A 20,621-nucleotide genomic window follows, 5' to 3' on the forward strand; every position below is an offset into this window, starting at 1 on the left:
GTGTTCATCTCTCTGCTGCGTGATACACACTCTCTAAGAGACATGTTCAACGATGTCTCAAAGAGTACTCATTGCACGGATGAATCACTTTTGTGTCATTTCAGTGTGACACTGTTCACGCCGTGCTGAGTGTTACATACTCATCAGGGCACATCGGAAGCTTGTGTGGTCATGGGGTTCAGCACTGTTGTGGGGTCTACACAGAGCAGCAGGAGAATCAAACAGAGTCCTCTGAAATAACAACCACTACCCCTGCTCAGAGGCTACCAGACCCAAGGACAGCCACTCGCTGCCAGAGCTTGCCCTCCTCTGTCACCCTTCTTTCAAACAGGTTGCAACACTAATTAAAATATTTCTTTCCTTCTGCCAAACACAGAAAAAATATAGTATTGTTTCCGAAAGACTGGGCAGGGGCACCAGCAGGAATGGGTGTGCAGTATTTGTACAGTTTCGTGACTCAGTACATCTGAATCTCCGAGTATTTTAAGAGCTTTGTCCAAGAAAAAAAAAAAGGCCTATTGTGTGGCTCTTGGCACTGAAGAAAATAGGCCTGTCAGAACTCTGTTTCAGATTTGATTTTAAAGTGGGTGATGGAAGAATGCTGTCCAACGGGAGGGCTCTGCTCCTTTTTTCATTCCTGCACATTTTGGTGTGATAAAACTTGAGGATTCACCGTCAGTCCATATTAAGGAATCAGAGCCTCTTCCCTCGACACCCTTTTTGTCAAGGCATCCTGTTCCTAAGCGAAGTTTAGTATGTCTTTAAAATGAACATAGCTTCCTGCCACAAAAGTTAAAAACATGTTTGGTGTATGTATATACTTGTTTGTTATATAAATACATTTTAACTTATATATAAACATCATGTGTATGTATATACATATATAATATATTTGACTATCCCTCTCTCTCTCTGTGTACACACGTAATATATACGTACGTATATATATTCTTGTAAGATCTTCTCTTTTTTTAATGCAGGTTTTTTTTTTCATTGAAGTTTATTGGGGTGACAATTGTTAGTAAAGTTACATAGGTTTCAGGTGTACAAGCAATGCAGTTTTGAAAATGTAGGCCTAGAGACATTTTTGCTTTTCGCAAAGGCCTTATGCATTGGCATTTACTTCCAGGTATAGATGTTATAAAAATGAGCATGAAAAACTTTTTAAGGAAGGTGCTCTTCTAGCTGATTTCTTCCCAGGATGTTAAATAGTGAATAGTGAGTTTTCTCATCACATATGGTATATTTTACTATAGAGCACATATTTTGTCCTCTGTGTTTCTATCTTCTCTCATTAATAAAGCTGATACACTACATCTTTACAAAAGAGCCGAAGCATCTTATTCTACCCCTGGATTCATCTGAATGGTGACTAGGTTGTAAGCTTCTGGGCTGGGGAAATGACTGCCATCCACGTTATGAGAGTGACTTTCTATCCACACGCATCATTTAGGTCCTGTATCCAATGCCACCAGTCCTCAGCAAAACAACTTCCTCTTTCCTGTTTTCCATAAAACTCCCTTAAAGACCTCAATAGTCACTGAATTTAAGGTTGGTTTGTTTGTTTTCATAATGGGAGATTTAACATGGAGATGCCCTTGTGCAACATGGTTTGCCCTAGAGTAGGTCCAAGATAAAATCAGGCCATGGAAACAGAACATAGATTAACCCACCTCCGCTCTCCGTGGCTCCAGGTTGTTACTATGAGGAGGCCTGACCAAGGGAATGTCTTAGTTAATTAATTGCCCTAATATGTGTAGCTAACACACACACACACACACATACACACACACACACACACACACACACAAAAGCAAGAGGTCTTTCATCCTTAGAAGGCAGTCAGACAGTGACATGTGAACCAAACCCAAACTACAGACTTCCACGGAACCTTGTGGAACCTTCTGGAATGTGACTTGTAAGTGCCTTAGAGTCTTTGATGAGAGTCTACTCTGCACCATTTATCTTCATTACCCACATATTCTCTATCTGTGGGTAGATCAATTATTTAGTGGAATATACATAGTCTGATGTATTCATTGAGAGTTTTACTTTAAGAATGTCAAGTGTCTGTGATTCAATCTCACAGATTGGGTTAAAATTGCAGTGTTGAATGTTAGGATGGATATTACTATAATTACCATTATATTATATTGACATCACCTGGCACTATCTGCACTTCAGTGGACTGTGGGGAAGAGTGAATTTGCTGGCATCACAGAAGCCTGAGGGCCACAGCAGGGAAAGGGTTAAACAATTCTCCTTGCAAGGCATTCAGGGCCCAGGGCTGCTGCCATTGCATATCCTTCCGAGATTGGATTTTAATACAGTTATCCCCAGGGAAATTCGTCACAAAAGGACAATATGCAGACGCTAGAACAAAACTGCCCAACCGAAATATGATGTCATCCACATATGTGGTAGTAAATATTCTACTAGGCAAATTAGAAAAAGAAAGAGGTGACTTTCTACCCAAACCATGAATTTCCATGGTAAATTTTATTTAACTCAATGGACCCAAAGTATTATCATTTCAATGTTAATCAATATTTTTTTAAATTATTAATGTGATAGTTTATATTCTCTTTGCTTCTGAAGGCTTGCAAATCTACTGTGGCTTTTACACTTCACGGCATATCTCAATTCAGACTGGCCACATCTTAAGTGCTCAGGGGACAAGTGTGGCCCACGGCCAACCTTCTGAGCCATGCAGCTTTAGAAGGCTGAGCGGGGCAGAAGTTGAGGCCTGGGATCCGGGCGGAGCCTCAGGCCTCACCTCTTGGTGAGGGCACCTTCCCACACGTTCCCCGCGTGAGGCCTGTCTCATGAAGGCACCAGGCGCAGGTGCCCCAGTTGCCTCTTGGGAGGTTGGCCTCTCTAACTTGCCTCCCTGCTCCTTGCATTTGTGTCCTCCTGTTCCCTCCAGCTCCTGTCCCGAGAACCCTCCCAGACTCAGTCCTTGTGATGGGGGAAGGCTTCAGGGAGGCATCCAAACTACAGACTTCCATGGAACCTTCCATGGACAGAACCTGCCAGCAATCAGTCAGCCCTACCCACCCAAACCTCTTTCTTCCACCTGGGCGTCATAAGATTTTCGGTCGTCATCCTGTGCAAACCCACTGCGCGCATTGGGGGCCCAGGGATGCAAGAGTCACAGAGCTGTGCATTCTCCTCCAGGAATGCTCATTTCGCCTCATCCTAGAGTGGAGAGAACTCAGGCCGGGCACAGGGAAGCCATTCGCCAGGATGTGTTTCAGCTTCTTAGTGACAGGACCAGGATTGGACCCAAGACCACACGCCTAACATGCATCACTACTGCCCCCAGGATCAGCTCTCTGAAGGAGGGGACACAACGGGCTCAGCAAGTCCCCAGCCCAGAACTCTCCCCTCACCTGCCTACACCAAGGGCTGAACTAGTTGTTTATTATTCCTCTAGGTTCAGTCTAGAATCACCTTGGGGATGCTTTTCAAATATACTGATGTCTGGAGCACCCCAGGCTAATTGAATCTGAATCTCTGAACTGGGACCTGGGCACTGATATTTTAAAATCTCCTGAGGCGATTCTACTGTGAAGTCAAAGTTGAGCCCTGCTCAAAACATTGCACACTTTTTAATCTATTTACATTTTATTAAATATTATGTATTATTTTTCCAGACACGGAAAATTTGCAAGAATAGTACGAAAGACCCCTGTTGCACTTGTATTGAGATTTTACCCAGATGTTACCATTTTATCCCCTTCACTTTATGCTACTCTAAGTTGCAGACAGGATGCCCTTCATTCCTAAACACTTCATGTGTTCCTTAACAACAAGGACACGCTCTGACATAACCAAGAATGAAGATCGCAATCAGGAAATTAACCTGCTACAATCGTGTTTTCTAATCTACACACCTCATTCGGATTTCACCAGTTGTCCTGATAACGTACATTAGAGCAAAAGAAAATCCCAGCTCTCACATTATTTTCAGTTGTCATGTCTCTTTAGTCTCCTTGCAATGTAGGACAGTTCCTCAGCCTTTGTTGTTTGTGACATTGGCAGTTTTGACGATGACGAGATGGTTATTTTATAGATTGCCGCTTAGTTTGGCTTTGTCCGATGTTTCTTCATGGTTATGTTCTTGTGCATTTGTGCAGGATTGTCACAGCAGTGATGCTGTGTGCATCCGACAATCTTGGAGGAAGGTGATGTCACTTTATCCCATTACTCTGAAGTGAACTTTGATGTTTGGTGAAGGTGGGACTCAAGCCTCTTTTAGATTACAGATGCCACCCTCAGCATGCTCGCACAGATTAATTGGTCATTTTAGTTAGCAACTTATCTAGCAGAGCCTTAAGGGTCTTGAATACAGGATCAGCAAGGCACAAAGCAGAAGAGGGGAAAGGAGAAAAGGTTCTGGAACCTGCAGCTTTGGCAAGGGGACCTAATCCAGAGGAGGTACCAGCAATGTTGCTTCTGGTACTGGGATGAAGGGAGAGCAGAGCATTTGTTGTGGAAGGGGCTTTGGATTAGGGAGGGAGGCATGGAGGAGAAGCTCTGCTTACCCATGGCTTTGCTGAGGGCTATGCTGCCTGCAAGTGCAGGCAACTTTTGCTGCAACTTTTTCAACTTTTGCTTTTCAATCCTCCACCTAAAACAGAGCAACTCTCTCCTTCTAAACTTTGGCCCACCTTGCGACTCCATCATCTCTTTCGTTGGGACTGATGACTTCCAAATGAGGCCCAGAAATCATTTCTGTTAAGATGATGTCTAGCTTGATGCTTCTCGTGACTCAACCTGTTTGTTATCTACTGCTTATCTCCAAGTCAGATGTGTGCTTACCATTTGAAAACAAAACAAAACCCACTAGAACTTTCCTTGGCAGAAGGCATCCACTTAGCTGCTGGCTGAGGAGACCTTTTACTCCACAGATTAATATAGCCTATTATGTGTTTTAATAAACGATCAAAATTTGGTTTCCCTTCCGGGTGTATGGAGGAAACAGTGTTTCGGCTGCCGTCAAGAAGGGGATGGTGTTTATGTGTGTCCACCTGGTAGAGCTGGCCTCCTGCGGCCCCTGAGCCGAAGCACACAGGAGAGTGAGCCGTTTCCCTCTCTCATTGCTGTCTGTGTTTCTGTCCATGGTTGTCTTTGGCTCCCTAGCAGAACGTGTCATTTTCTTTTCTTTGTTCTCTCTCCTTCATATATTTACCTTCACCTGGGCTGTTGAGGGCTGTTGGAGAAGTGTCCTATTGTTGTGGAGATTGGAGCCACAACAAACTTAAGTTCCCCAAACCCAGTTGTCTCTCCTTGGTCTCTTCCTCATACCTTTGAACAAAACAACTACTGGAGGTAATGATAATAAAGGTGAACGTTTCTAGACAGCTGACTCTTGAAATTCCCCCAGAGAAGATGCTAGAGTACCTGTGAAGGGGACCTTTGGAGGTAGAGTCTTCACAGAAGAGATCGAGGTAAAATGAAATGATTACAGTGGTCTCTAATCCACTGTGACCGATGTCCTTATAAAAAGGAGAAATCTGGACACAGAAACACACACAGGAGAACACCGTGACTACAGTTTTGCTGCTACAAGCCAAGGGACTACCAGAAGCTAGGAGAGAGGCCTGGAACAGGTACTTCCCTAGAGCCTTCCGAGGGAGCACCCCCCCACACACACACAAACACCTTCATCCGGGCTTTAACCTCCAGAATTGTGAAACGGTACATTTCTGTTGTTCTAAGCCACCTAGTTTGTGGTTCCTTTTCCCAGCAGCTACAGAAAATTATTACAGCAGAGTTCTGAGCATTTCACACATAATAGCTCATTTCATCTTCACAACAATCCTGAGATAAGTGTCATTATTATTACTGTCATTTTATAGATGAGTGTGTTTTTGATTTGCTTTTCAATGTTCTTCTAAGGAAAGAGAAAATTAACATTTTAAGTGATTCACGTGGGTTTTCCTGTTTGTTTTCATATTATGCCGTGCCGGTTTAAACGCAAATGTCACAGCATTGAGCTGGTACATGGAGTTACAGAAATGACACATTCGTACTTTGCGCATGTGCTGTACGTGCTACCACTTCCCACCTTGGCTGAGGATGTGTAAGGAAGGACCGAAAGGAAAGGAAGTTGTGGGTCCCTCTGTCTGTTCCTTTCCTTCTATGGCATCATTTTCAGCATACATGGCTGGCTACTACAGGGAAGTAAGATGAGTAAGAAACGATGTGATGGGGTTTCCTGGGTTTTTCCTATTTCTTACAACAACCATCGCCTTCTTTCTTCACTCAAAGCACATTCTGATTGTAACGGAACGTGTGGCCCCTGGTGCCGTCAGCGTCTCTGCTTACTCAGTCGGAGGCGTGACATGCGTCCCCCGTACTCACTTGAGCCTTGCTGGTCACCGTGCTCAGGGTTTCTCAAATGCTACATGAGACTGGGGTGTCCAGGAGTGTGGAAACACACACTGTGGGTGTCTCCTCTGCCCACGCGCATGGCCCATTGTCCCATTGGGCTTCACTTACAAAACACACATTCAAAGATAGAATTATTAAGAATTTTAAGATGATGGCAATGGAACAGGAAATCAGTGTGGGGCGCCTCTGAGTGTGGGACTCTGTGCAGCTGCTCAGCTCCTACACCCATGATGCTGTCTCTGATTGCTCCCTCTCACCTCATCCCACGGCCGCTGTCCTGGCTGAGCCCTTCACCGTTGCTCCCCGGGAGGACCACAGCCACCCTGACTTTGTCACGGGCCTCTCCAGTTGATCCAGCACAGGCCACTGGGAGGATTTCTCTGAATTGCAGGTCTGACAGCACCACATGCCTGCATACAAGCCTGCAGGAGCTCCCATCTGCCTTTAGGTTAGAACTCAGACCTTCGCGAGGCAGTGCGTACTTCTCCAGCCTACACACTGGCCTCACTGCGAATCTACGAGCTCCCTCTGAGCCGGCGCACAGCCATCTGCTGAGTGAGGTTCATTTTCACCTGGTTGGCTTCTGCTCTTGCTTTAGACATCACCTCCCAGCCGGAAGCCCTCCTGGCCTTTCGCCTTTCAGGCTGGTCAGAGGCCCCTCGCCCTCCACCCACCCCATGTGCTTTCTCTACCACAGCTTTGATGATCACCCGAAACGTAATATTATAACAGAGTATAGAGAGAGAAGTGACGGGCGGCTCCTCCTTTATTCAGAGTCCAAGGTTCATGAGGAGCCCTTGAACCTGGAGAAGACACTCTGGACCAGAAGTCAGAGCAGGGAACTTGCCCTGGCTCCATCACCAGTTGACCGTGTGACCGTCTGTGCAGCCAAAAGTGAAATGCTTCCCGGGCATCTCAGAGAGCTGCTGGGAGGATGATAACGAGCAAGGAGATGGCAGAGCTCTCCTTAAAGGTTGAACATTTTATTTAAAGGGTAGGAATGAATAATTATATTTTCTTAAAAATCAAAGACGCAGCTGTTACACGGAGACTTGTTCCGAAGGCAATCCCCGAAAGCACTTTTGCGTGTTCAAATTATGTATAAAGAGCGACCACTTGAAAGGCTAGCACTCACGTGGATACATAAAGCCCACTCTATCTCAGGTACAAACACTCTGATTCTCGTTCCTGGGGGTCGTTAGGTTCTGTACAGTCACTGCTTCACAGCACGGAATTACCAAATACCGAACCATTGCTCCTAGCAGAATTCATAACCGTGTTATGTTATGTGTGTCTCTGTTTAAAGACACCTTATTTATTGTCGAATCCGTAACATTGAATCAGGCCAACAGCCTATCGCTCACGCCTGGAGGATGTCTCTCTAACACCCGCCTGTTCTTTGTAGGCCAGTCCCAGCCTTCTTGCCCTTAGGGACACTAGATAGCACTCCTGGGACCACAACATCACCAACACAAAACACAAAAATGTGAAAAACGCGCACTGAGTAGACAATGAAGACACCTGTTGACAGTGTGACAGCTGAAACAAGGGCCGAGTGTCGTCGTCTTGTTCCACCTCAGCTGGGACCACGCACATGGGGGTGACTGTTATTTGTCTCTGCTCCGTGCATACCCGAGAACGGCCAGGAAAGCGTTGCGCATATTGATTTAGGGGATTCCAAATACATGTTAGTGAGTAGACGAATTTGCAAATATGGAATCTGCGAATAATGAGGTTCAGTTATGTATACCAGTGAACGAGGTGTCAGATTTTCCTCGACTTAACCATCCAGAAGATGTCCAGGAGCCAATAGCTAGAAAAAAGACTCCTGGATGGTGGTGGATAAAGGAGACAGAACAGGGCTCATAAGTAAGGGATGTAATCACTCATATGTCACCAAAGTGGTGTATATAAAATAAGACAACAGATTAAAGAGAGCAAGGGTAAGATGAGGGCAGAGGTGACAACGGTGGGCAAAGGAAGGAAGGCTATGGAAGGGTAAATAAGAGCTCACGGGAGAATAAAGCCAGCGTGAGCCCCTGGGGCCATTCAGTGAAGCTGAGTCTACCGGAGAAGGTTTAAACCAGGCCCTGGGGTAAGCGTGCCAGGGACTCAATTAGGATGAATATAGAGATTGAGACCAGGCCAGCCTAATTGCCGTGTGGGCGCCCGTATTTCTTTACATTTGCCCAGCCTCCTGTGAAATACAAAGGAAGAAATGCTGTTACTTCCCCTAATTCTAAGGTTGAAACCAAAGTAGGGGACGCTAAATGACCTGTCCAAAATCCTCCATCGAGCCCAGGAGGAGGCTGTAATGGATATAGCCAGTCACCTACCCTGTTCCCCAAGCCCAGCAGTTTGGATACACTGTTTACATTTGTTTCAAGTTTTAGAAACTTCCCCACTCTGGTTTTGTTAACGGCTTAGGGAACAAAGCCTGTTGGGTCAAAAGGATACAGCAAACTTGTCCTGCCCCTGAATCCAATCATCCTAACCTTCCAAATAGCTTTCTGAGATTTACAGCGCTGCTCTGCAAACATCATCATCCCTAAAGTAAAAAAAGAAAAACAAACAAGAAAAAAAAAAGCAAAGTTTCATTATTCTGAGCAGTGAAATCACTATATAATTTCCCAATTAACTGAATAAAGCACCAAATGAATGCCCTGAAGTCTTCATTGCAGCCTCGAACATAACACATGCACCTTGATCATCCTACACATCCCCAAAGTGGGCAGACATGCAATAACCAGTTCAGAGTTGAAAGGATGTGTTAAGGGGTGGGTGGGAGCAGCATCTGTCCGCCTCCACATCCGTGTGTTGGGCAGTGTGGGGCCTTCTGGTTGGTCAGCTCCGCTGAGTGTTTCTGAGAGCCTTTTGTTGGACATGGGGATAGAGCCACTTCCAAGTTTGGCCAATTTCAAGCAGAAAAGATCGAGTGTAGATTTCATATCTGAGTTTTAAGTGCTGGTTAAAAAGTTGCATTAAGTTATCAAATGCACTGCGATCCCACATGAATCGCCAAGTGGCTCTGAGGCTTGAGGGTTACTCTGCATCCCAAAGAAAGAAAAAGTGATCTGTTTAGATGCTTGGGGCAAATGGAGATTGATCCAGTTACTGTTAAACTAATCTAATCCAGATGGGCTTGGCTGAATACCTTTCTGGGCTTGGTACCTGGTTACTGAGCAAGGTATCTGCTCATTTGTATAGCCTTTGAAAACCTTTGGTTGAAAAGGCTCAAAGGAGCTCCTAGCTATTTTGTTATGTTCAAAATAAAACAGGAATCACGAATGCAATTCAAGTCCAACACAGAACGTTTAATTTTTAATCAATTGCTTCATATCCTTTTCTCTCGTTCCCTCCGTATATGTGTGTAAATGAAGGAGTGAGTCCTCCTTGTGGGGTCTGTAAGGATCACTCCCACGTGGCGATGGAAGTTACACTTGGAGAGGCGTACGAAATTAAAGGACTTATTACACTCACAGGTCCTAGAGGAGGAAGGCATGGCAGGGAGCCACATGGGAGGAGCACCCAGGAAGCAGCTCAACCAAACAGGTGGGGAGCTGAGAGACAGAGAGGATCCGTGGGCAGTGCCTTTTTGGGGGGTCAGGTGGAATACACAAGCAAAATGCATGAGGGATTTTCTTGGTCCTTTGAATGTCACTAGGTCACAGGGGAGCGTGAGCAGGGGAACTTGTGGCAGGGACCAGCCTCATCGGCCTGGCCCTGCTGGTCATTGCCCACAGACTGTGTGGAGATGTTCAGGCATCCGGATAAGAGGAAGTCTTCAAACTTGACAATGCAATTATATAGAGAGCTCTGTACACACTGTGTGGTGTGGGTTGCTATGAGGATTCGAATCTGCTACTCACTCATTCACTTCTGGTTTGCTCTTGCTCCGCTGGTTCTCCTCCCTCTCTCACCCACGCATTCACTTAGAATCTATTCATTGTCCTCCTACTGTATGCCAGACTTTCTAGGTGCTGGAGATAGAGCAATAAATAAGACAACGTCCCTGCTGAAGTTTAGAAGGGGAGAAACCGACAGCATGTCTTATGTAGTGAAATACAGCAGAACCGGGTGGGGGGTGGGAGGTGTGCTGGTTTGCAGAGTGGCCATGGGTTATATCTGAACAAAGGGCAGAATGAAGGGACGGAGGGGGGAAGCTCATATTTGGAGGAAGAAGGTTTCAAGGTCAGAGAACAGCCAAAGCCAAGGTCCTGAGGTCGGGTAAGCTTGGTATGTTTTGAGAAACAAGAAGACCTCTGTGGCCGGAGCTGAGGGGGACAATAGTAGGTGAGGTCAGTTAGGTAGAAGGGGTCCCAGTCCCATAAGGACTTTGTATTTTTGTCTAAGTGAGTTGTAAAGCCATATAATCCATTGACCTGTGTAGACACATACTTTGGCAGGCACAAGGATTTGAACTCCATACACATTAATAGGCACATGGGTATCCACACAGGAAAATGCACTATATATATATATATATATATATATATATATATATATATATGAATCTACAGGGGAAAGCATGGGGATTGATGAATGGGAGGGGGAGGGTGTGCAATAAGAGGGGAAAAAAGGAGACAATGGGAGAAAAAGTAACAAGATAAATAATTGGGTAGCTCTCAGAAACCAGAATTAAATACAAAAATTCAAAGTCCAGGGGGAGCGGGAAAGTCTCTTCTATGTGCTTAGAAATGGTGACAACCTGCCACGTGGCACACCTGAAAGATGAAAAGTGCTAATTTCTCAAGACAGAAAAGTCACAGAGAGCTGGGGTGGTTGTCAGCAGACAACTTCTAGGATTATTTTTTCCATCATTGATAAGAAATTTGAGAGTATTTTAATCACATGCACTTTGAGATTCATTTACATGCTCTAGAAACAATGGTAAGCATGGAAATTTTGTAGGTTTTATTTTGTTTTATGCCCTTAGAAATAGTATTTTTTATTTGGCTTTAAGAAAACCAAGCAGTTTTATTGTCAGAATAGCAGAGTTTATTGAGGAAAAGTGGTCGGCAAATGGATTTCAGGAATTTGGAGACTAAGAAGTGGCATATCAGAAACCAGAAAATGTATCCAAATTAGCACTTAGCCCGTTCTTTTCGGGGAGAATTTTGCTCATTTCTGCTTCCATGGCAACTTCACACCTGGGGATGAGGGATTAACGGCATGCTATCCATCCTGAAGATGAGCTCCTCTTTGGGGGGAAATTTTATAGACTATGAAAGCAAACATCATTTACTCTTTTACCAGATGTTTTGTCCCAAGGCTAAGCCAGGAAGCTGTGGATTTGGGGTCCTTGTCCTTGCTGACTTTCATGCTTCCTTTTTCAGAGTTTGGACTCCCAATCACTTTTCCTTCTAGTACACTCATGATCTTCTCAAAGAATGAAACTGACATGCCCAGCCACCCTGTAAGGTGCCCTACACGTGCTATTCCTTATCACCTGCACATCAAGCCTATAAAATAGGCATGCGTCTCCCATTTTGCAGATGAGGAAACTGAGATCTAATGAGGTCATACGCAATGTGCCCAAATAGGCATCTGATCTGAGAGGTTCCAAAGCCTGAATTCCTAACATCATAACTTGTGGCCACCACCTCTGTGCTTTGGCATTTCTTATCTGGCCCAGCACTGTCCGGAACACCACACCAGGCTGCCCAGTCCCAGCCCCTCTCCCACTGTCATGCCTGCGAGCATTCCATCAGAACCTACTAGTCTCAGCTTTCCACTTTTGCTAAAGCACTTTTTAAAAGTCAGTAGCGTTGTGAAGGGTGGTGATGGGTAGGCTAATTAATGAGAGCCCTAATCCCTTCCATCTCCTTTGCAATTTAACTCACTTCGGTTATAGCTTTTCAGTAGCAATGTCTTAACTCAAAGAAATGAATCCCTCAATGGGGACAGAAGGTCACATGCAGTGGTGTCAACAACACCATCACAAACCAGTGAGATGTGTTTGCTGAAATTTTTTCGTATGTCTCAAAGTCCTACCAGCTTTCTACTGAACACAAGTAAGTACTTGTTGACAGAATGCTGAAGTAGTCAGGGTCAGCTAGCTGCTGAAACCAATAACTCCCAAATCTCTGTGGAATAACAGAATAAAGGATTATTTCTTGCTCATGCATTGCTCTGGCATAATTAGAAAATGGAGGAGGCTGTGCTCCATGCAGTCATTCAGGGACCCAGGTTCCTTCCAACCTGTTCCTCTGTCATCTTCTGGGTCCTCAGAGTCTGCCTTTGGCCCTTGTATCTTCCACATATGACAGCAGACAAAGAGAGGGAATGGAGTGGCACATTGACTCCCAAAGGTCAGATCTGCAAGTGACAAATCTCACTTCTGCCCTCTTTCCATTGGCCAGAACTTTCCATTGACCCACTATATTGCAAGGGAGACTGGAAAATATGCTCCTCCCATGGGCTTGGGAAGAAAATGTATTGTCCCTGCCTCATCTGGATTCTCAGGTCACCTTCTGTCCTCCTCTGGCTGGTTTTGGGACCAGGATCTGAGCTCATCACTTAAGAGTGGTAATAGCTACACTTGGTCATCCCTACCACTGTGATTCGCCCTCCAATATCTAAGAAACAGGCTGATGGCTCTTGTTTTCTTCATAATTAACCTCCAGGCTCCAATTTTCTGGCCAAACTTGGGACTAGAGAAAGGGCTTAAACTAAAGTCTAAATTCACTTTTTGATCTTAATGCTCTTGTGTGTATGGTGCCCAGTCATGAGCCCTTTATCCGTTGTGGGGCCTTTCGTGAACCCCAAGCAACACTGACTCATTGCTCTAAAGCTGCGTGGGCTTCCCCTTCCTCTGGCTCCTGCCAAGTCTCTAAACACACTCACAAACACAAAAGAAAAAACCACCCTTTTCTGGAAAAGAACTTCAAACATGTAGCAACACCTTTGCGTATTTGCGAAGAAAAGGGTGTGGTCTCTTATCTGAAGCATTAACTGAGGAGAGGGTGCCCCTTTCTTTTTAAAAAAGAAAAAGGTCAGAGGAGGCAAGGACAATAGAATTGAATTCCATTCTCTTCCCAGAAGTGAGGTTGTGAAATTGGCCCCTGGTGATTAGGGGACTTCAGCACACGGATGTGGGGCCAGAGACTGGTAGACTTACATCCTGTGCTAAGGGTGACTCAGCCAACACTAGCCCTCAGAAAACTGGGACTTTCGAGGGCTCTGGCCTCAGAAAAGAAAGAGAGGAAGAACATTAGCCTGTCTGGCCTCTTCTAAATATTAGTAACTTTCAAAACCTTACTTATTTAGAAGAAAAGAGTGAGAGAAAGAAGGGAGAAAGGAAAGAAGGAGGGAGGGAGGGAGGACAAATTCCCTTTCCCTCCAACTTCAGCAGTGACGTTTCTGGACCATGAAGGCAGCTATGGAGCTGTGTGCTTGTCTCTGTGTTGACCTTGTAAACCCATCAATGCTCAGGGCAAAGAGGCCTTACTGGGATTGTAACTTGATTATCTTTGCCCCTGCTGACAGCTCTAGGTAAATTTGTATGCCACACCTTAGAGTTGTGCAGTCTACCCATGAGATCATCTCGGGGCTTTGAATCCTCTGCTGCTCTCTCCTCCTGCCCATCACCCGCTTCATGACAAGGATTCTGTAGCCATATGGGAAGCGGAAGTGCCTTCTGAAATCACCCAAGGGAGATGAAGCTCTTAGCACTGACTGTGTTTCACGGCGCTCAGTGAATGTTCCCTAAGAATGATGTACTTGACTCTAACCTTCAGCTGCTTCAGAGAAAAGGGGTGGTCGTGGTCAGATACGTGACAGGAGGGATTCTACCTCCTGTGTCTACACCCAGACAGTCCCAATGCACGCTGGCTTGTCTGTGGCTCTGGTAAGTCCTGCAGAGAAAGAACTGTGTTTACCATGTTTTAACTCATACGCCCCCGGCTTATTTTGTCATAGAACCTCCTTTCTCCCCTGCAGGACATCTGTTCCTCCCATAGAACACTTTGGGGCTCACCCCCATGAGTCTTTGAAAATCAGTCCTTTATGTCCTGGTCATTCTCTGGTCACTGGGTTATTTTTGTATAAATGATATTTTCTTATACATGTGAGGGGGTAAGAATCCCAAGAATGACTTCCCAGGTCTTTCTGAAGACAGAGGAGAGTGCCTGCCACTCTCAGGGGTTCCTTTCCCAGGAACTGTTCATCTACCTTTTAAAAAAGGAAAACCTAAAAGCCTTTATTTACACTACTCTAAGATTTGCCCAGCCCAAGCCTTTCAGAATGTTCCTTTTGAGGAAAGTTCTAGCTGTGACTGCAGGAGTGTCCACTGGCACACAGTGGGGAGATTCACCAGGAAAGAGAGTATCTTGGAATTAAATGTAAGATGTAAGAAGGACCCTGAGCCTTGAAGCTCATAGTCTAAACCGTCCCATTTCCCCCTTTCCCCCAGTTTAACACGGATCAACAGAGTATTTCCAGGCCGGTCCAGGATTTGTTAACAGGGTACACACTTCTGCCTTCTTCCAGGGCAGTAAATATTTGCCCACAAATATAGAGCTAGTGTGAAAATGCTGGCCAAGAGTATTAAGAAATAAAGCATTTTTCACTGACCCAACATGATGGCACATTGGATCCAGAGAGAACCATTAACAAAAAGCTGTGGTAGTAGTCTTTCTTTAAAAAGGATCTCATTTGAACCAGCCAAGAAACCAAGGAGTCGGGGCCTAAGTGCTAGGGTCAGAATGATTGTGTTCCCCCAAAATTCATATGTTGAAATCCTAATCCCCAAAGGTGATGATGGTATTAGGAACTAAGTAATGTGTTGCCTCTACCCATCACATTGGAAAGAATGCGCATACATACATGCCTAGACCTCTCCCAACTTTAACACAATCACAGTTATTTAAAACATCTCTCCCTCATGGCAGTTCTTAGAAATATAGTCCTAGTTCTCTCCTCAACTTTGTCAGGTTCTTGCAAGAGTCATCTGTGTAAACTGTATTAATTTCCTATGGCTGCTGTAACAAATTACCATACCCTTAGTGGCTTAGAACAGCACAGGTTCACTCTCTTACAGTTCTGGAGGTCACAAGTCTAAAATCAAGGTGTTGGCAGGGCTGTGTTCCTTCTGGAGCCTTCAGGGCGCAATCTGTTTCCTTGCCTGTCCCAGTTTCTAGAAACTGTCTACAATCTTTGGCTCATGGCTCCATCACTCCAACCGCTGGTCTCATTGCCACATCTCTTTTTCTTGACTTTGACCTTCTTACCTCCCTCTTATAAGGACCCTTGTAATTATATTGGTCATCTGGGCACATCTTCATGTCTCAAGGTCCTTAACTTCATCACAAATGCAAAGTTCCTTTACAACATAAGGTAACATAGTCACAGGTTCTGGGGACCGGGACATGTGGACATTTTTGTGGGGGCGTCCATCTTTGATTCCTCAACTGCCACTCACTTTTCAACCTTTTCCAAATAGGTTTCTGTCTCCACCTCCCATCCCAAATGCCTCTCACAATGATCCTTGATGTCCTTGATGCAACACATAGTTCTTCCTGGCCTCTAAGCCTCTTCTGGCACAGTAGGGCTAATCAGAATGAGGCAAGGGGGTGCTCCTGTGAAGGACCATAAGGGGTGAGAGGTGATGGCCTGTCCCCATGAGCATGTCCTGCTGTCATTCTAGAGGAGTGTCTAGTGTGGATGTGGCCGGCTACAGAAGAAAGTTCCACAACTCGCCTTGGTCTATAAATCATCCTCAGCTCCTCAGTGCCTGCACTTTATTAGGGTAAATGTATTTGGTCAGATACCTGCAGGTAAAGGTTTTGTTAAACAAACGTTTTTATTTTCCTACCTACAAAAAACACAAAGAGGCACAGATCCTAAGTGTGGATGAACTTGCACAAAGTAAAACATGCATGCTCCCCTCGGCTCAAGAAACAGCTTTGCCAACTCAGCTGAATGCCCCCTCATGGCCCTTCCCAGTCACCAACCCTTCGCCTTCCAAAGGTAATGCTGTCTCTGGGAGGCATATGTGGTTTTTCATTTCTTTCCTTTTAAATAGACTTTCTGTTTTAGAGAAGTTTTAGGTTCACAGCAAAATTGAGCAGCAAGTTCAGAGATTGCCACGTACCCCCTGGCCCCCCCACAGTTCCCCCACTATCAACACCCCTCCCCAGAGTGGTCCCTGTGTTACAAGGGACCTATGACACGAGCCTATATTCGACGAGTCAATATGAGCCTAAATTGACACGTGATCGTCACCCAGAGTCTGTAGGTTACATGAGGGTTCTCTCTTGGTGTTGCACATTCTGTGGATTTGGACAAATGTATGGTGACATGTATCCAGCATTATGTTGTCACACAGAACAGTTTCACTGCCCTAAACATCCTCTGGGCTCACTGTTCATCCCTCCCTCCTGTCAAATCTCTGGCGACCACTGATCTTTTCACCATCTCCATAGTTTTGACTTTTCCAGAAGGTTATATAGTTGGAATCATCCAGGATGTACCCTTTGCAGATGGGCTTCCTCCACGTAGTAATATGCATGTAACGTGGTGTCTTTTTGTGGCTTCATAGCTCGTTTCATTTTAGGGCTGAATGTCTTCCCTTGTCTGGACATAGGCATAAGTGTTTGAGGGAGGAATTGGACTGAGTCTAGAGCAAGTTTTACTGCTGAAGAATCTTCTTTGTATGGGCATAGTGTTAAGACTGACATATTGGTGGGCGGGTCTCCCCTCCCTCATATGAGTGCAAAAGGGCCTGAAAGACCTCCAGTTAGTCCACTCTTTGCATTGAGCTTCTGCCTCCGGAATATCACTCTCAGAACATGAAGCTGGTAAGCAGGGGGCTCGGCCACTGCCCAGCACGCATGTTATGTTTTGATGTAAATGTCCCATAGAGGTCAAGTCCTGTTTACTGGAGACAGACTATACGACAAATAGAAGAAAAGTAATGACCCAAACCCAGCAGAGGTTTCCTTCTCAGTCGTGAACAGTCTGTGGAGCAGGCAGCTCTTCTCTCTCTGACTCCAGGACTCAGGCCCCTTCTGTCTTGTGGTTCCACCACTCCAAGGAACTTAGCATGATGTCTGTCTAGTTGGAGTAGCACATGGCCTTTTGGACAAACCAAAAACATGAAACCAAAGTCGTGCTCCCAGAATGAACATTTTAGTCAGCTGGTCATCCAGCCTGGTCCTGGTGAATGATGTGGTGATGGACAGAAAAGTTTTAATGAGCGTTTGAAGAGACCTGAGTATGGGAGAACCAGCCTAGGGAGCTTGGAAGTGGGTGCTGGCCTGGGGGCAGTATCAGGGTGACTCTGAGTTCCCTGGTATGGCCATAACTGGGTGCTGAGGTCCCCCAAAGGATGCTGGAACTGTCACAACTCACGGCTTTCTTAGGACCCACCTGTGTGTCCTGAAGGAAGACAATAGCCCACAGCCCGCCGACCACCGAGGCATCTCTGCCTGGCTTCTTTGGGTGCCTGGCAGGAGACACAGTGAGAGCAATGACATTGTTCCGACAAGCAGGACCCTGACTCGCATGCCTGCTGCCTGATTTCAGTTTTGCTGCTCACGCTAGACTTTGCTTCTCTATGTGAACTTAACTCCGGATAGCTGATTCCTTGGCCGTTCGTAGGATGGTCTTCGAGTGGGGGAGGGGAGTTGCAACGTGAGAGCTAAGGTCTGGATCAAGTGTGCCAGTGAGCACTTCATCTTCCGAACACAGTGCATTGGCAAATGTGACTACCCTACAGCAGACCGTCTCAGCCCTTGTCACTGGGACTTTCAGGGAAGCCCAGGCAGCTAGACTGGGTGCCATTGCCAAGAATCATGGTTCTGAGAAGATTTTGAAATCTTAAACAGGAATAATTTAAGCATGGCCCTTCTGCGTGGGAATTGGGGAGTTCTGAAACTGCCTTCCTCTCCACCCCCTCCTCCTCCTCAAAGGGTTGCCAAACTCATCTCCCACACACCTCACCAAAAAGTCCCTGGCTCCTCTCCCAGCTGCCTTGCAATTGACCTTCTGAGGTGCGAGGAGGAGGAAAGGAATCCACATTTCAGAGGAACCTTCCTTCCTCCTTGCTGAGAAGCAGTCCAGGGTGCCCACGCCTGCCAGGCCATCTGCCTAGCTTCTCAGAGCCCAGGGCCCAGCACAGCCCATCCAGCCTGGTGATTTCTCAAATTGGGAGCCTGTATTCGTTTGCTGGGGCTGCTGTAACAAGTGACCACAAACTTGGGCGACTGAAGGCAACAGGCACTCATTCTCTCACAGTACCAGAGGCTCCAAGTCTGAAATCAAAGGTCAGGCTGTCTCTGAAGCTTCTAGAGAAGAATCTTTCCTGCTTCTTCCAGCTTCTCATGGCTGCCAGTCATCCTCGGTGTTCCTTGGTTTGTGGCTCCATCACTCCAGTCTTCCCACGGCTGTCTTCTCTCTGTGTCTCTTCTCATAAGATCACTCGTCATGTTGCATTAAAGACCTTCCCTACTCCGGGGTGGCCTCATCTTAACTAATTACATCTGCAACAGTCCTACTTCCAAAGATGGTCACATTCTGAGGTCTCCGGTGAACGTGAATTTGAGAGGGATACAATTTGATCCATCACAGAGCCCCACTATGCCCCTGGCCCCTGCCTGCAGAGCAGGCCCTCAGCCCGTGTCGGGTGCCCTGTCTCCTTTCCTCTCCAGGGCTGAGGCAGACCCAGGAGTGGTTCTGTAAAATAAAACGGTGCCCCCTCACTCCAGGAAGGCCTGGCCCAGCCAGTGGGAGATCAAAGAACCCAAGTGTCCCCAGGACAGGCATTTACATGCCCAAAGGACACCCACTCAGAATAGTTCCTGCTTTACAGAGATGCTTCAGGATGTCTTGGCTCCTGGCCAATCCCTCAGTGCTTCCTGAAGGGAAAGAGCCCTGCCAAGCCGTCCAACAGGCCATCCCAGACCAAGGAGTTCAGTCCAGACAGGCAAACTGACATCTGCTCCTTCAGCCCCAACTCCGAGACTAGTTTGGAATCCTCTCCATAGAGCTGCACGGGAAGCTCTGCCCCACATCTTGCTGACTGATCACTGATCAGCTCCTTCCTGGGGAAGCCAAGGTCCTCCTGCTTGGAAATCCGTGGAGTGGTGAGTTCCTGGGCCTCTTGTAACCCGGCTGAATATTTTCCAGGTTACCTAACCAAACTCCTGCAAAACCACACCGCCTATGCCTGTGATGGGGACCATTTGAATCTACAGTGCCCTCGGCATTCTACAATAAGTGTCCAATCGGCATTTTACGGGCAAGATTACCGAGCATGTAGTACCGAGCAGCCTGCCTCCCAGAGGGAAGACAGCTCAACCTGTGTGGCATCCACCACGTTGCAGGTATTGCCTTTCGTAGATGCCTTAAGATGATAAAATGGTTCTCTCTCCATCTCTCTCTCTCTCTCTCTCTCTCTCTCTCTCTCTCTCTCCTTTCTCTCTCTGTCTCTCTTTCTTTGTCTGTCTGTCAGAGGGTGCCAAAAAAATGTATACACATTTGAAGAGAGGAAAAAAACTGTATTAAAATTGTAATACTCAATGTACCATATGTGACAAAAAATGTATACAAGTGGACACTTTGGTCAACGTTGCTCAAGCAGTAGTTCACCATAATCAGAAGTGTCTGGACGCTGATGGTAACCACTTTGAGCACCTTTTGCAATTGCAGAAGTCAAACATGACTTGTATTCATCTTTTGTTATTGGTATATATTGAATATTACAATTTTAATACAGTTTCCCTTTCTTAAAATGTGTATACATATTTTTGGCACCCTCTGTATACTTGTGATTACATAGTTCACTCACAGCCAATCCAATCTGTGAAAATCCCAATTTATACAAATCTCCAGTGTTGCAGGGTTAGCTATTATTTGCTTTTCAAAAGGATTCTTTACCAAAGAAAGTCTAAACAGAATTCCTACTTATTGGAGAGCTCCCTTACCGCACCTGCAGTACGAACGAATGCATTCACAGACAGACTCCTCGCTGCAGTAGAGCCAAGTATAATTGCGTTAGGCTTCAGCCTCCAGGCCCACGGCTCCCATCAGGGTCCCACGAGTGAGGGAAGGCTGTGGATTTTATAGTTGACTCCACAGTGATCTCTGTGAGGCAGGCAGCTGAGGTCACGGTCACCGTCTTTGAGAATGCACTCGACAAAGGGAAATATTGATAGTTGTCTTTTGTTTTTTGTGGTTTTGCTTCCCTGGCTGTAGACAATCATGTTGTTTTGGTTTGGAGC

At 45.9% G+C, this 20,621-nt stretch overlaps 1 protein-coding gene across 6 annotated transcripts in view; it reads left to right on the top strand.

Annotated features, from left to right (window-relative positions):
• Nucleotides 1-20,621, top strand: part of EVA1C (eva-1 homolog C) — a 71,702-nt gene that overhangs the window by 11,513 nt on the left and 39,568 nt on the right. For all 6 annotated transcript variants that reach the window (XM_081025230.1, XM_081025229.1, XM_081025227.1 and 3 more), the window contains exon 2: nucleotides 19,528-19,724. In XM_081025230.1, the coding sequence (XP_080881356.1) occupies nucleotides 19,528-19,724 (197 nt within the window). The remainder of the gene's footprint in view (nucleotides 1-19,527; nucleotides 19,725-20,621) is intronic.

Source organism: Rhinolophus hipposideros, assembly GCF_964194185.1.
Source record: "Rhinolophus hipposideros genome assembly, chromosome: 2".
Taxonomy (NCBI): domain Eukaryota; kingdom Metazoa; phylum Chordata; class Mammalia; order Chiroptera; family Rhinolophidae; genus Rhinolophus; species Rhinolophus hipposideros.